This window comes from Saccoglossus kowalevskii, chromosome 1, assembly GCF_978046115.1.
Source record: "Saccoglossus kowalevskii chromosome 1, keSacKowa6.1, whole genome shotgun sequence".
Classification (NCBI taxonomy): Eukaryota; Metazoa; Hemichordata; class Enteropneusta; family Harrimaniidae; genus Saccoglossus; species Saccoglossus kowalevskii.
Window position 1 is genome coordinate 42950227 of NC_140641.1, and position 18411 is coordinate 42968637.

At 34.9% G+C, this 18411-nt stretch overlaps 1 protein-coding gene across 4 annotated transcripts in view; it reads left to right on the top strand.

Moving 5' to 3' along the window:
- LOC100373291 (uncharacterized) overlaps positions 1-17938 on the top strand; it is a 61849-nt gene extending 43911 nt beyond the window's left edge. Inside the window, exons 6-16 of one of the 4 annotated variants that reach the window (XM_085502236.1) lie at positions 99-157; positions 1135-1210; positions 2272-2316; positions 3700-3720; positions 6389-6513; positions 8358-8498; positions 9917-9977; positions 10625-10678; positions 14793-14861; positions 16018-16122; positions 16555-17938. In XM_085502236.1, coding sequence (XP_085358362.1) covers positions 99-157; positions 1135-1210; positions 2272-2316; positions 3700-3720; positions 6389-6513; positions 8358-8498; positions 9917-9977; positions 10625-10678; positions 14793-14861; positions 16018-16122; positions 16555-16662 — 864 coding nt within the window. In that variant the 3' untranslated portion in view covers positions 16663-17938. Of the gene's footprint in view, positions 1-98; positions 158-1134; positions 1211-2271; positions 2317-3699; positions 3721-6388; positions 6514-8357; positions 8499-9916; positions 9978-10624; positions 10749-14792; positions 14862-16017; positions 16123-16554 lie in introns of those variants that run through there. The other 3 variants (XR_014930085.1, XM_085502239.1, XM_085502247.1) reach the window with 3 other exon arrangements.
- The last annotated feature ends 473 nt before the right edge of the window (positions 17939-18411 follow it).

Sequence of the window (18411 nt, forward strand, 5' to 3'; positions counted from 1 at the left end):
TTGTGAGTTTGTAGTGTTGTTTCCAGAATACTGCTGAGAAATTTATATTCAAATGTCTGTTGTTGTAGTTATATATTGGATACATTTTCTTTATGTAGGATTCTATTCCTCGGTTCTCATTTAAAGATATATCTAACTCAGAAGACTCGTTATTCAGGTAAAACAAACATTATTCCTATCCAGCATCTTTTCACTTCCATATTCTTTTGTATTGAAGTATTGAAGCCTGATTAAGTCAGGTCTTTATAGTACTGAAGCCTGATTAAGTCAGGTTTTTATAGTACTGAAGCCTGATTAAGTCAGGTTTTTATAGTACTGAAGCCTGATTAAGTCAGGTCTTTATAGTATTGAAGCCTGATTAAGTCAGGTCTTTATCTCCCAGCCATAATCATTGTGGTTTGCTATGTTTTGAGAATTTTCTCATTTCAAACCTAAATCACCTACTTCATCAAAATTGTTGGTCAGAATTGATTCACTATACCGTTATTTTCATTCATTTCTGAAATATTTGATTGTGTGTGATTGTGTCTGTTCCACTGATATCACAAGATTAAATAACTAATTTTCATAATAACTAGAGCCAGCTTATAGTAATGTACTGTCAATTCCATCTCTCTTTGGATGATAAGCGTTGTGCTACATGTTAATACTGGAATTGCTCAATGGTTTGGGTAACATCAAATGGTTATTATCATATTGTGTGTTTACTTACCTCTTGTCCCACACTTGTAGCAAATCTTGCATTGCAAACACAGCGGCCTTTCAAATCTGTTTGAAAATAAAAGAATATTTGTTCAGAAGTTTTTGTACAACTCTGAACTCAATTGACACCTAATTTACATAATTTGTAGCTTTTCCACGGACATCTTAAGTAGAAACTACTCAACAGATTTCAATGAAACTTTGTTCATAGGTATATGATTAATTTAGTGAAAAAATTTATTCATATTAATAATCTTAGACTAAGTTATAACATTACTAGTTCGTTTTTCTATGTTTTCAAATTCAAAGAGCAAAGCCATATTAGCAAACAAGTTATTTTGTTTCATGGACTTGTATTTCATTTTTATTTTCCTTACCAGTACCCTCAACACACCCTCAATATATAATGATCATTCTCTGTTTTTTACCTAGTTTTCTAAGTTCAACAAATGATCTTGGTATCGTCATAGTAACTGATGTGCCATCAGAGTCAAAGTCTGTTTCCAAGGTAACCCTAATATATACCTCAATATTTAGCTCCCATGTGTACTTTCCTGTCGCTCATTTATGGCTCGCATTTTTGATTGCTTGCTTGCTTGCTTGCTAGTTTGAACACAGTCTTAAAACATGGACTTATGAATTGACGTCTGTGTCCAATTGTTCGTTTGTGTGTGTGTTCATGGTAACCTGTACATATTTCGGCTGATCACATCATATATCTAGGGATCCATATCACATTCATTCAAGATGGCCAAATGGCTGCAATTTTTATGCCTAATATTCATCAAAATCAAGCATTTCACTTTTGTATAAAGCCAGGTCTTGGTCGTGTATGATGGTTTTTGTTGGAACCTGGTACATACATTGGACACAGTAAGACCTTGATGCACATCATTTTGTTTTTCAGATCAGTTTCAAAGTGACCGTTTGGCAAACATTTTTAACAAATACTATTCTGGAGCCATATCTCTGACATACGTGATTTTAACGCAATAGTTTTGCTGGCTTCACGATTTTGTTACAAACTGTCTTTTAAATATGCATTGTGTATGAACTATGGTGCTAGGAGCCTAGTAGGATCATGGAAACTTGTTATTGGGATAGAATATTATTTTACAAGAAACTGTTATTTTAGAAAAACTCATTATTCATATATTCGCATTATGGGAATGTTAAGCAATAATTAAATCAAAGTCATGGAACATGGGAGAACAACACCGTCCTCTCTCCTGTCCCTCTACCTTCCATGCTGTGACCAGATATTTAATATGCAAACTTACATGTACTAGTAAACAGACAATTTTTAAATACAAAAGGCAATTAGAAAAATAATGGTAGGAAAACATATATTTGGCTTCACTGAGCTATTTTATGATAGATGTTGGCGTCCTTGTCAACCTTTTACTTTTTTGACTTCTCCTTGAAAACTACAATTAGTCTGAATTGTTTAATACTTGGTGTATATGCACCTTTGGTAGACTTCTCAGAGACTGCTTGTTTTAATAAAAGTTTAAGAATAATTGATGATTCACTTGTAGATTTTAATCCATGATGTAATTTTGTTGACAGATAGCTGAACTGATAGCTCCAATACAGAATACCATATATAGCATGGTATGTATTCATTCACTGCTGTACTGTTTTAGTGTACTAGTGTTTTTGACTCTCATTTCTTTAGCACACAATGGGAGTTTTTGTGTTAACGCTGTCTGTGTGTACTATATGCTTTGATGACTCAAATACAGATGTGTACCATTTTTTGAGGACATACGCAACTACAAAGGAAGTTTTTTATAGTCTTTGGAAAACATACTTTATATTAAATTTGCATAGTTTAGGATTAGTAAAAGGATAATGTACAGTGTAGTTTATATAATAACTGTACCATACCTCTACCCCCTTTACTAACCCTAAACATTTTTATGTTAAGTCTCATGATGTTGTTTCTACTTTGTTGCATTTTTATTTAATTAAACGCAATTAAATCACAACCCTGTATAGAGTTGTGTTTTAATCCAACATCCATGTAACATAATAATTAATGATTGTACAATGTGATATATTGCTTTGATGCAGACAAATATGAGGTGCCAAGCTTCTTGTTTGGAAGGCTAATTAATATTTTATATGTCAATATGGGAGTTCATTGTAAGCTTGCTTTGATTTTTAATTCAATGCCCCCTGGGTTTCTTGTGGTCAACTCTTTAGCTATAATTCTGGGTCTTATGTATTGTATGCCTCACCTTACACACCAATAGATGTAAAACGTCTACTCCAAATTTCAGCCAGTGACATCGTATGTGAGACAAACTTGAATACTGTTTAGGGCTTCGAGAAGAAAACACGGTTTAAAGTAGATATAAGGTGGATTATCTCCATTATGATATTAATAATTTGGTATGGAAGGTGATTAGTGGTATTTCCACAAGTTGCAACCAGTGATGGTTCATTGTCTAATAGTGGAACTTTGCTGTCAAATAGTGGAACTTTGCCGTCAAATTGTGGAACTTTGCCGTCAAATTGTGGAACTTTGTCGTCAAATTGTGGAACTTTGCTGTCAAATTGTAAAAGCTTTGTTGTCAAATTGTGGAACTTTGCCGTTACTATCAAGTATACATATGTTGTGTTTTAATATTATACTGTATGTTTTAATGTCTGTAATTGGGATTTTTCTTCTGTTAGTTGTCTGAATAAAAAAAATAATGACTGTAAAATCAAAGACTAGTCCATAGTGTTATGGATAAGAATTTACAGTAATTTAGAAAACAGTACTATGTTCTTCTGAAATATTGGTACTTATTTTGGATTTGTAGATATCCATATGTTTTAAAACATAGAAATAAGAACATACTCAAACGATATACAAAATTCTAAATTCATCAAATGGGTTTTCCAATCTCACAAACAAATAATTAATATCAAATAATGAAGTCCAAACTAAGTACAATTAAAGTATACACAAATTATTCTTATTTTTTAACAATTGCTATCTAATAGCAGTTGGATGGAAAGTCCAATGTAAGTATAATTGGATAGTAATTTTCAACTAGATTCAACCAACAGTACTGGTATTAGGTATACTCAAAATATATGTCATTCACTAAGTATACTTTGAGTATAAAATAATTATACTTAAATTATACTTCCAGCAAGTGTGTTTTAGACAGGGAAATTCTGTTTTCTTCCATTCAAGTCATCACAACCTCCGATGTCTTCCTGTCATCTTATCAAGGCATTCAAATCATCACAACCTCTGTTGTCTTCCTGTCATCTCACCCGGCATTCAAATCATCACAACCTCTGTTGTCTTCCTGTCATCTCACCCGGCATTCAAATCATCACAACCTCTGTTGTCTTCCTGTCATCTCATCCAGGCATTCAAAACATTACAAACTCTGTTGTCTTCCTGTTATCTCACCCGGGTATTCAAATCATTACAACCTCTGTTGTCTTCCTGTCACCTCACCCGGGTATTCAAATCATCACAACCTCTGCTGTCTTCCTGTCATCGTACCTGGCATTCAAATCATTACAACCTCTGCTGTCTTCCTGTCACCTCACCCGGGCATTCAAATCATCACAACCTCTGCTGTCTTCCTGTCACCTCACCCGGGCATTCAAATCATCACAACCTCTGCTGTCTTCCTGTCACCTCACCCAGGCATTCAAATCATCACAACCTCTGTTGTCTTCCTGTCACCTCACCCGGGTATTCAAATCATCACAACCTCTGCTGTCTTCCTGTCATTGTACCTGGCATTCAAATCATTACAACCTCTGCCGTCTTCCTGTCACCTCACCCGGGCATTCAAATCATCACAACCTCTGTTGTCTTCCTGTCACCTCACCCGGGCATTCAAATCATTACAACCTCTGCTGTCTTCCTGTCACCTCACCTGGGTATTTAAATCATCACAACCTCTGTTGTCTTCCTGTCATCGTACCTGGCATTCAAATCATCACATCCTCTGTTGTCTTCTTTTCATCTCACCCGGGCATTCAAATCATTACAACTTCTGCTGTCTTCCTGTCACCTCACCCGGGCATTCAAATCATTACAACCTCTGCTGTCTTCCTGTCACCTCACCCAGGCATTCAAATCATCACAACCTCTTTTGTCTTCCTGTCATCGTACCTGGTATTCAAATCATCACATCCTCTGTTGTCTTCCTGTCATCTCACCTGGGTATTCAAATCATCACATCCTCTGTTGTCTTCCTGTCATCGTACCTGGCATTCAAATCATCACATCCTCTGTTGTCTTCCTGTCATCTTACTCGGGTATTCAAATCATCACATCCTCTGTTGTCTTCTTTTCATCTCACCCGGGCATTCAAATCATCACAACCTCTGTTGTCTTCTTTTCATCTCACCCGGGCATTCAAATCATTACAACTTCTGCTGTCTTCCTGTCACCTCACCCGGGCATTCAAATCATTACAACCTCTGATGTCTTCCTGTCACCTCACCCAGGCATTCAAATCATCACAACCTCTTTTGTCTTCCTGTCATCGTACCTGGTATTCAAATCATCACATCCTCTGTTGTCTTCCTGTCATCTCACCTGGGTATTCAAATCATCACATCCTCTGTTGTCTTCTTTTCATCTCACTCGGGCATTCAAATCATTACAACCTCTGCTGTCTTCCTGTCACCTCACCCGGGCATTCAAATCATTACAACCTCTGCTGTCTTCCTGTTTCCTCACCCAGGCATTCAAATCATCACAACCTCTTTTGTCTTCCTGTCATCGTACCTGGCATTCAAATCATCACATCCTCTGTTGTCTTCCTGTCATCTCACCTGGGTATTCAATTCATCACATCCTCTGTTGTCTTCTTTTCATCTCACCCAGGCATTCAAATCATTACAACCTCTGCTGTCTTCCTGTCACCTCACCCGGGCATTCAAATCATTACAACCTCTGCTGTCTTCCTGTCACCTCACCTGGGCATTCAAATCATTACAACCTCTGCTGTCTTCCTGTCACCTCACCCGGGTATTCAAATCATCACAACCTCTGTTGTCTTCCTGTCATCGTACCTGGCATTCAAATCATCACAACCTCTGTTGTCTGCCTGTCGCCTCAGCCAGGCATTCAAATCATCACATTCTCTGTTGTCTTCCTGTCATCTACCCGAGTATTCAAATCATCACAACCTCTGTTGTCTTCCTGTCATCTCACCTGGGCATTCAAATCATTACAAACTCTGTTGTCTTCCTGTCATCTCACCCGGGTATTCAAATCATCACAACCTCTGTTGTCTTCTTTTCATCTCACCTGGGTATTCAAATCATCACAACCTCTGCTGTCTTCTTTTCATCTCACCTGGGTATTCAAATCATCACAACCTCTGTTGTCTTCCTGTCATCGTACCTGGCATTCAAATCATTACAAACTCTGTTGTCTTCCTGTCATCTTACTCGGCATTCAAATCATCACATCCTCTGTTGTCTTCCTATCATATCACCCGGCATTCAAATCATCACAACCTCTGCTGTCTTCCTGTCATCTCACTCGGTATTCAAATCATCACAACCACATGCTGTCTTCCTGTCATGTCTTCCTGTCATGAATACTTAGCCGAGTATTCAAATCATCACAACCTCTGTTGTCTCCTATGAGTAAACTGGCATGTAACAGGATGTAGCTTATGCTTGATATATATTTGTTTGTTTTTGGTAGATTTTTGATGTGGTATCAAAGCCACAACCTATCAATGTGGCGTACTCTACAGCCAAAATACCATTTCATATGGATTTAGTGTATTATGAATCACCACCTGGGTTACAGTTACTTCATTGTTTAAGGTAAATAATTCACACTTTCACAATAGCAATCGCTATATTGTTGCCCTTGGAAGTGTTATACCCTGTCTTTATACAGATGTATGAATGATTCCTTTATTGAGTTCATGGATAGGTGTGATATAATGTTGAGATATGTGATAACATAAAATGAAGTGAGATAAAAATCTAGTTAAATATATTAAATATTCACAGAATTCCTGCATCAAGCACATGTGCACTTCATGGTTTTATTTTGTTAGTCCTCATTCGGATTCGGAGACTTAAGGATTGACCTCTTTGTGTGTGTTCATGTGTACGTCTGTGTGTGTATTATACATCATGTTATAGATATACGGATGTTTACAAAATGGACGACCAGTAGCCATTTAGTTTTAATTAATGCAGAGCAATATCTCATTATGGACAAGTACTTGTTTGATGATCAGATACAAGATGACTGAATGTCAATCATTTTAATTTTAAAAATCATAATCAAGCATAAGCTTCTGGATCCATATCTCTGACATTCTTATGTCCCAACGATATTACTATAAACAAAACTATACATCTTAAATTTGATAACTAATGGGATTGTGCCATGCATTGCTTGTTAGTCCCCGTTCAGATGCAGTCCGAAAACGGGGATTTATGTTCTGACCTTGATACTTCCGTGCGTAAGTGTGTTCGTGTGTATCTTAGAAATGCCTGGACCAATCACAATCAAACTTCATACATACATCATACATGATATTATACATATGCACGTCAATTTGTTTCATGATTCAATTCAAGATGGCCGAATGGCGGTCATTTTTGTGCTAAAAATCATCAAAATCAAGCATTTTTCGGCTGTTTACAGATGGATTTTGTTCAAAATTGGTATATACGTTAAACATTATAGGACCTTGATGCACATCATTTTGTTTTTCAGATAAGATTAAAACTGGCCAACTGGCGGCCATTTTGTTTTAATGAATGTTGTTCTATTGCCATATCTCTGACTTGCTTTGACTGATTATGTTCAAATTTTAAATATTCATTATAGGTCATGTCATAGATATACAGATATATTGGTTTGACGATCCTATTAAAAATGGCCGAATGGTGGCTATTTTTGTGCTAAAAATCATCAAGATCAAGCATTTCACAGTTGTTTACAGATGGATTTTGTTCAAACCTTGTATATACGTTGGACATTATAGGACCTTGATGCACATCATTTTGTTTTTCAGATACATGTAAGATTCAAAATGGCCGACTGGCAGCCATTTTGTTTTAATGAATGTGGTTCTAGTGCCATATCTCTGACTTGCTTAGACTGATTATGTTCAAATTTTAAATATTCATTATAGATCATGTCATAGATATACAGATATATTGGTTTGACAATCCTATTCAAAATGGCCGAATGGTGGTCATTTTTGTGTGAAAAAATCATCAAATGTCAAGCATTTCTGGCATTTATGGATGAATTTTGTTCAAATTTGGTACATACATTAGACATGGGTTCCTGATGCACGTCATTTTATTTTTAAAATGGTCGACTGGTGGCCATTTTGTATTAATAAATGCAGCTCTAGTGCCATATCTCTGACATGCTTTGACTTTGAATTTTATATATTCATTATACATGTATTCAAAATGGCTGATTTTGTGGCTGATTTTGTTTTAATTAATGCTGTTCCAATATCTCTCAATACTCATTTGACGATCAGATACAAATATCAATCATTTTAATGTTAAAAAATCATCATAATCATATTCCTGACATGTTTATGTTCCAGCTATATTACTATAAACAAAACTATATATCTTAAATTCGATAACTAACTGGGACTGTGCCATGCATGGCTTGTATATTTTAGATTTGATCCAGAAGTTGAGGGTGGTGAAAATATGTTTATTGATTCATTCCAAGCTGCGAAGTTGTTTCAAGAGGAATTTCCACACCACTTTGATTCACTGGTTCGAATACCTGCTTCCTTTCAGAAAATACACTATGATAGGTGGGTTGTATCTTAGGATTAATTAACAGTATATACACTGCAGTATATACACTGGTTATACACTATAATACAAGTAGGTAGTACATCATTATAAATGGATACTGCACTATGATATTTACATGTAGCTGTAGATATTACATATATGATATACAGGTAGTATATGGTATATATAATGGTAGATAATTCATTAATAGGTAGATAATAGATTGGTAGTCCACTGTAATAGGTGGATAATACACAATGATAGGTTGATAATACACAATGATAGGTGTATAATACACAATGATTGGTGGATAAAACACAATGATTGGTGGATAATACACAATGATTGGTGGATAATACACAATGATTGGTGGATAATACACAATGATAGGTGGATAATACACAATGATAGGTGAATAATACACAATGATTGGTGGATAATACACAATGATAGGTGGATAATACACAATGATTGGTGGAAAATACACAATGATAGGTGGAAAATACGCAATGATAGGTGGATAATACGCAATGTTAGGTGGATAATACGCAATGATAGGTGGATAATACGCAATGATAGGTGGATAATACGCAATGATTGGTGGATAATACGCAATAATTGGTGGATAATACGCAATGATTGGTGGATAATACGCAATGATAGGTGGATAATACGCAATGATAGGTGGATAATACGCAATGATTGGTGGATAATACACAATAATAGGTGGATAATACACAATGATAGGTGGATAATACACAAAGATTGGTGGATAATACACAATGATAGGTGGATAATACACAAAGATTGGTGGATAATACACAAAGATTGGTGGATAATACACAAAGATTGGTGGATAATACACAAAGATTGGTGGATAATACACAATGATAGGTGGATAATGTGCAATGATTGGTGGATAATATGCAATGATTGGTGGATAATACGCAATGATTGGTGGATAATACGCAATGATTGATGGATAATACGCATTGACTGGTGGATAATACACAATGATTGGTGGATAATACACAATGATTGGTGGATAATACGCAATGATTGGTGGATAATACGCAATGATAGGTGGATAATACGCAATGATAGGTGGATAATACGCTATGATAGGTGGATAATACGCTATGATTGGCGGATAATACGCTATGATTGGCGGATAATTCGCTATGATTGGCGGATAATACGCTATGATTGGCGGATAATATGCTATGATTGGCGGATAATACGCTATGATTGGCGGATAATACGCTATGATTGGCGGATAATACGCTATGATTGGCGGATAATACGCTATGATAGGCGGATAATACGCTATGATAGGCGGATAATACGCTATGATAGGTGGATAATATGCTATGATTTTGGGTATGTAGTATATTATAATACGTGGATGTGTATGATAACCATGTATATTTTTCAGGGATTGGCCAGTGCATATGAAGTACAAAAGACCTCATATTACACTCAATCCACAGGGACAGGTACAACATTTATTCATTTTTAGATCTAATTTCGTAGTTTCAGTAAACATAGTTGTAATTTTTGTTAAAAATGATTAAAAACTACCAACACAATTGCTCTGATACTTAGAATGCAAAAGTGTTTGGTGAACTGCTGTCAGATTTCTAACAAGACTAAAAAACAATTACTATTGCTATAGCAACAGACAAATGCAATTTAAATGGTTGTGATGTGGCAAGAACATTATGGTAACACTAACCATGACAAATAGCTAATATATTATTGTAAACCACATTCATTGTCTTGAAAAAGACGGTATTCAAAGACGGTGGAGCTATTTTGAAATTGATCATCTGGTCACTTGTCACTGAGGTATGGTTGTACAACAACCAATCTATATAAACATATGTTTTTTTAATCCCACTGAAATAAGAGTACAATGTCAATGCTGCTATGTATTTCATAAATTGTAATCAAAACGTAATCTGATTGTGTGTCTGGTGAAAGATTGACAGTTCATATTGTCTGGGTATGAACAAATTACATCCAATTAAGACTTTAATTATTCCTATTTATTATGTTGTTTTATTATGACAGCTCCAAATTATGATATATATTTTTTCACCAAATATAAAACACATTATTTGAAATATTTTTATCTTGATAGGTTATTGGTGTTTTTTGGGCACCTCCATTTGAAGCCCCATTGCAAGTGGCTGAAGTGAGTTACTGGTGGTATCAATCTAGTCATAAGTCAAACACATATGGATATGTTTGAATGTATTATGAATGTATATCTTATTTGAACAATGTCTGCATTTACATCACATTCCAACACTTCTCACAAACTGTGCTAGCTAACTAAAACTAGCATTTTGGGATTTCTCTCACTAAATTATTACCGTAAAATCTGTATTAGAAGCAGCATTACTAATAGAAGTCGCACCCATTTTTTTTTAACAATTGAGAACCAAAAATTCACCATTTCTCATATGTGTAGATGCTCTAATAGAAGCCGCATCCCCTCTGTTGCATTGTACTATTTTAATAGAAGCCACGGATTGTAATACAGATTTGACAGTACTACAAGTTGAAAATATGTACTTTGATAGTATTACTTAACCTCTGCATTTATTGACTCCCGTGTGCGAAGCACAAAAGGGAGTCTTTGCAGTTACCCTGTCTGTATGTATGTATGTATGTATGTATGTATGTATGTATGTACAGTCAAACCTCGTTAGTGCGAATATCAAGGCCCCAGGTGAATATATTCGTTATAACCGGTGTTCGTAATAACCGATCACCACTAGAGGGCGCTTTACAGAAACAAACTAATTACCATAAGTCAGGGTAAACAAAACTATGGCGCCATTTTAAACACTAGACCAAGCATTAAAAACACACAAATAGTATTGAAATAAACGTTGTCATGTTTATTAAAATAATATTAAAATGGAAAATACAAATGTTGAATTCGGAATGCTTCATTCTCTGTCCTAAATCTTCGGCCTTTGCCTGGAGGATAGGACCGCTGATTAAGACATTCATAGAACGGGCACTGGTAAACCATTTCAGCAATGCCTGCTCAACGTCGTCGACTGCTGAAAACTGCATTCGCTTCCGGCACGGCTCAATTTTGTTGTGTTCGAACATCTTCAAAACATCAGTTTTTTTCTTTAAAATCGTTGACAGTGTACTGGGTTTAACATCAAATTTTCGACAGACATCGCCGTGACGAATGCCCGACTCAATCGCTTTGATCATTTGGACTTTACAGTCCAACGACAAGGCACGCCGTTTGACACGAGTTGACATTTTGAAGTCAGGACGGAAACTGGCATCTCACTCGTAGTCGCCGTAATTTATCTAAAATTTACAGCGTTCATGCTTCACACTTTTTTATTGTGAATCTTAAAATTAAAAACTCGAGCAGCAAGGGCGTCGAAAGTGACTAGACACTGGAAGTCACGTACACAAAAGATTTTCACGCCCAGTGAATGGCTACATTGTTTTTATTTTACGCTGCACAGCTCAAGCCCACTGCCAACAGCGGAAGCGTAACACCGTGTATTTGGCGGTTCGTTTTAGGATTTCGCAGCTGTTTGAGCGAATGAAATGTTCGCTATAGGTGTTACAGACCATTGTTTTTCAGAGAAAATCCTTTCGTACTAAGCGGGTTTTCGTAATAAACGAGTTCGTTCTAAGCGTTGTCAATTACCATAGGGATAATGGATTTTCAAACGGGACTTTGGTGTTCGTTCGTTGTAACCGGTATTTCGTTGTAACCGAGTTCGTATTAACGAGTTTTGACTGTATGTCACTTTTTTTGTTCCACCATTATCTCAAGAACCACTAATCAAATTTTGGTGAAACTTGGTACATAGATGCTCTGGGATAATGCGCAGAGTTGATTAGGTTTTGGTAAAAATCTATGAATATTAATTACCTTATTTGCATGATAATTAGCCGATTTTTAGCTGTTCCAAGACTGTTCCACTGATATCTGAAGACCCACTTATTGGATTTTGATGAAATTTGGCACATGGATGCTCTGAACTAGTGCGCAGATTTTATTAGTTTTGGGTAAAAATCTATGAATATTAATTACCTAATTTGCATGGTAATTAACTAATTTTAAGCTGTTCTATGACTGTTCCACTGATTTTTGAAGAACCACTCATTGGATTTCAATGAAAATTGGCACATGGATGCTCTGAACTAATGCTCAGATTTGATTAGTTTTGGGTAAAAATCTGTTAATATTATTAATTACCTAATTTACATAATGATTAATCAATTTTCGGCTTTTCCACTGATATCTCAAGTACTAATCATAACATTTCAATAAAACTTGGTACATAGGTGTCATATGACACTGCACATACCTGATAGTTTTTAAGGTAATATCAGTACATATTAATTACCTAATTTGCATATTAATTAATTAATTTTCAGCTTTTGTTATTTCGAGTAGTAATGATCATGTTTCAATGAAACTTAGTACATAGTTACTTGAGGACTGTACAGAGACCTAATTAGTTTTGGGGTAAATATTTGTGCATATTAATCACCTTATTAGCATAATTAGTTAATTTTCAGCTTTTCACCTGATATCTCAAGTACTAATCATCACATTTCAATGAGACTTGCGACATAGATATTCTAGGACTATGCAGAGACCTGATTAATTTTGGAATAAATAATTGTGCCTATTAATTACCTAATTTGCATAATTAGTTAATTTTTTGCTGTTCTATGTCTAAAAACCACTCATTGGATTTCAATGAAACTTTTAAAGAGTACCCATCACATTTCAATGAACCTAAGACTATGCACCATATTAGTTTTTGATAAATATTTATGCTTCTTAATCACCTAATTAACATAATTAATTAATACTGATATCTCAAGTATTGATCATCACATTTGAATAAAACTTGGTACATAAATGCTCTAGGACAATAAACAGTCTGATTAATTTTGGATTAAAATCTGTTCATATTAATTCTCTAATTAGCATAATAATTAATATTTTTTTGGTTCTAATCACATTTCAATGAAACTTGGTACATTGTGCAGACCTTATTAGTCCCCGTTCGGACGCAGTCCGAAAACGGGGACTTATGTTTTGCCCTGTGTGCGTCCGTTCGTGCGTCCGTCCGTGCGTCCGTCCGTCCGTGATCACCTGTATCTCGAACATGCATGGACCGATTAAGTTCAAACTTCACTCATACATCACACATTATATGGGACATATGCACATGCATTTTTTTCATGATCCGATTAACGATAGCCGAATAGCGGCCATTTTAAGGCCGAAAATGCATCAAAATCGCACATTTTCACCATTCCGAACCCGGATCTCAGTTATGCATGGACGGATTTTGTTCAAATTTGGTACATACATTAAACATAATAGGACCTTGATGCACGTCATTTTTTTTTGGATCGGGTTCGAAATGGCCAACTGGCGGCCATTTTGTTTTAAAGAATTCAGTTCTGGATCCGTATCTGAGACATGCTTGGATTGATCGAGTTCAAACTTCACACACACAAGGTACATCATGTCACAAATATGTATGTGCATTTGTTTCATGATCTCATTAACAATAGCCAAATGGGGGCCGCTTTAAGGTCGAAAATGCATTGAAATCGCACATTTTCACCATTCCGGACCCGTATCTCAGTTATGCATGGATGGATTTTGTTCAAATTTGGTACATACATTAAACATAATAGGACCTTGATGCACGTCTTTTTTTTTTTCGGATCAAGTTCGAAATGGCCGACTGGCGGCCATTTTGTTAAAGAATTCAGTTCTGGATCCGTATCCAAGACATGTCTGGATTGATCAAGTTCAAACTTTACACACACATGGTACATCATGTCACAAATAGATATGTGCATTTGTTTCATGATCTGCTTAACAATAGCGGAATGATGGCCATTTTAAGGCCGAAAATGCATCAAAATCACGTATTTTCACAATTCCAGAACCGGATCTCAGTCATGCATGGATGGATTTTGTTCAGATTTAGCACAATGTGTTGTACATATGCAGGTGCATTTCGGTCATGATCTGCTTTGAATGTATATGTCACTCAAATATGAACGGAACGGGGACGTGTCATTGACAATGACTTGTTAGTTTTACACTTAAATCTGTTCATATTAGTTACCTTATTTGCATAATTAGTTTTCAGCTATTCCATCAATATCTCAAGTATAAGTAATTTTGAATTAATTTTTAATGTGTCTCCAAAACTCTCAGCACACGGGAGTTCTTTCTAAGCTTTCTTTGATTTAGTTAATCATTTTAACCTTTTTTTTGACAGGAGGATGTCCAACCTTATTATGATGCTTATCACAAATTCTCACAATTTTTACATGAATGCAACTTACAGGTTTGTGTTACATATTTACCATATCTTTCTGGGTGATGTTTTGGATAATGGACCATAGTTTGGGAGATCGCCAAAACCAATCCTCCAGGGGAATGTTTTGGTGGCACTATTTTCTCAACATTATTTTGACAACTATTTTCATGTCCATGCTCTGTATCAACACGGATCAGGTTTCACATACTCTGGTTCAACTTAGTACTATGAAGAATCATTCATGTTATCTTCCGCACTTGATTCATTTAAAAAAACTAATTAATTAAATATATTCTAATAATTTGCTATATTTAAATAAAATTTTAAGTTTTTATGTAAAACATGCATGGAAATTATTATTGTCAAGCGAATTCTGAAAAAAAACTTAACGTTCCTTGATGTATGTGTCATCTTACATTTCTGTGAACCCTACCGGAGAATACAACACATTGTACCAGAATCTTTCTAGTCCCCATTCGGACGTAGTCCGTAAACAGGGACTTATGTTTTGACCTTTGTGCATCTGTGCTACCGTCCGTGCGTTCGGACCTGTATCTTAGAATTTGGACCAATCACATTCAAACTTCACACATACATCATACATGGTATTATACATATGCACATCAATTTGTTTAACAATCTGATTCAAGATGACTGAATGGCGGCCATTTTTGTGCTAAAAAATCATCAAAATTAAGCATTTATGGATGGATTTTAGTGCATACATTGGACATTATGGGACCTTGATGCACGTCATTTTATTTTTCAGATTCAATATCTCTGATATGCTTTGACTGATTATGTTCAAATTTTATATATTCGTTTTACATCATGTTATAGATATAAAGATGTATTCAAAATGGCAGACTGGTGGCCATTTTGTTATAATTGATGCTGTTCAAAAGCAATATTTGTCAATATGGACAAGTACTCGTTTGACAATTTGATACACGATGTCAATCATTTTAATGTTAAAAATTCATCATAATCATCTTCTGGATCCATACTTTTGACATGTTTATGTTCCAACTATATTACTATAAACAAAACTATATATCTTAAATTTGATAACTAACAGGGACTGTGCCATGCATGGCTTTTTAACTCCTAACACAACTTATTACCATCTCTACTATGCTCACAACTATGGGATTAATTGAATTCTATTAATTAATATTTACAGGTAGAGTACAAGTTAAAGGTGGGAGAGTGTGTTCTTTTTAATAATCGACGTATTCTTCATGCAAGGAAAGAGTTTATATTGAACGGTGGAACACGATATTTCCAGGTTTGTTATTAAAAACATTTAGGACATGGTCACAATAGTTGAATTTTGTTATGATCATCCAGGGTCAAGGTCACAAGAATTTTACTGTGTTATTAGGCATTATACAATGAGGGAAATTTACAACATTGACAATTGTAATATCAATATATTTGTAAGGGAAATGTATCTACTTTTGTAGTTTGATTACAATTTTATTGAAAGTAAGATTTGAAAATAAACTGATGATCTAAGAGATGTTATCAAGAATAATCTGAAACATACGGCTATATTCAACAAACTAGTTCAGAACTAGTTTTAAAATATTGATTTTCATCAAAAATTGTTCAGTATTGTTTCTAACTTATCTCAGTAAGTGTGCATAAAATACATATAAAAATCCCAGACATGTTTTGACGTGCCTAAAAATTAATGTTTCATGATTTCTTTTGACAGGGATGTTACATCAATATTGACGAATTCAAGAGTAAAGTTGAATTCATGATGGTACAACGTAAAACTGGTAAACATGCAAAGAGGGTTGGGAATCAGTGCTTCTTGTGATGTTTGAAGTTTACAAGCAATTTGTGTAATTTGTCAATATATGTAGATGAACCACAGTTCGGGTTTGTGATTTGACAGAATTTATTTTAAATAGGTTACTTCTTCAAGAAATAATATTTAATTTATGCAGCTCTTTATAGTTGTTACTATGTTTAGATAAAGTCACGCTACACAAAGTACGGGATAAGATTTAAGCTGATTCCATATGTTTGCATATCAGATAAACCCAATTGCATTCATGCACAGGAGGAAATGGTGGTTAGCATGGGCTAAGGAATGCACAAACTTGTTAAGAATTTTAAAAATGTCCAGTTATTTTAACTAGGATTATTCAGTACAGTAACAAGGAAGGTATACAGCTCCACGGTTCTGAAACAAAACCAAAGCAAATTCAGAAAGTGCAGATTGCAGAATAACAGGAAGTAGCTGTTCATTTTTTCTTATGAACAATTTCTCTATATTTCTCCTCTTTAGCATTTTCACCACCAGACTTTCTCACCCAAATTTGTCTGCACTTTTGTCTTATATTCAATATTTCTGGAAATAAATTCAAATTTTAGAGTCATAAGACAAAATTTGAGTCAATTTAAATTTTTTTCTCAAACATTTTTGGTTATTTTTGTTCTAATCTTCTGAAAGAAAGAAAGAAACTTGACTTTTTTGTGCATTTGTAGAAGAGGAAACTGGTACTGAAAATGTTAAACTAATTGTTGACCTTTAGACCAATTGTTCAGTTTGAAAGTTATTTGTAACCTGATGTTTCCAATTTAAATACTGCTACATTGTCATTGTGATGTGAAATAACGTAGTAAAATCTCTGTATGATATTTCTTTGCTAGACACAGCTACTACTGCACGGAAAATATGTATTTTAATGTTAAAGTTATTTATTTGACTCAAGAATACATACAACTCCAGAAGTAACTTTCATGTTAGCATTTCAATGCTAGTTTTAATAGTTTTTTGTAAGTGTATTATATTTTTTAATATGATATTGTTTTATTAATCTTAGATCTTTGTTTTTTTTAGTTTTGGATACGTCAGCATGTGATAGCATTTATTTTTGTAATTATTGTCAATAGATTAGTTGTAATTTTGAAGGAGGGAGGTGTATGTCACTTTTCAATAAACTATATTCTAAGTTATTTTATGTACAGTATATAACAAATAGTTTTTTTTAAATGCTGTTCCTCACTCCCTTGGATATCATGTGGGATTTACATCCCAAATTTTGGTTTCCCTGTAATAAATAAAGTATTTAGCTGTCACACTGTAAGGACTGCTTATTGATATTGAGAGGGACACCCACCGCAAACTGGACAGGGCAATCTTTCACTGCTAGAATGGGGTAGACAAGACACTAGTTGAAGAAGAGAAATACTCACACACCAAAATATCAAATTAAAGCTCCTGACTTTAATACTTCTCAAAATAATAACAAACAAATAAAACAAAGAATAAATTCACTAAAATAAAGGATTGTCTAGGGTAAGTGTTCATTGGTGATAACTCACAGTTCCAGGATGTGGAAATTGATGACAGTCAATGGCTTCTGCAACACAACAACGAAGAGATACAAGAGCCTTGCTTGCATAGGAACACTGTTATTCTGGGGGCACCGCTGATAGCAGGAGATCGCAGAGTAGTTCTTACAAGTCTCACAGAATGATGAGTGAAGCCTGTATAACAATATCACAACAACACTCAGAGTACTCATTATTGAAATGGTCGACAACAACTGTCCTCAAT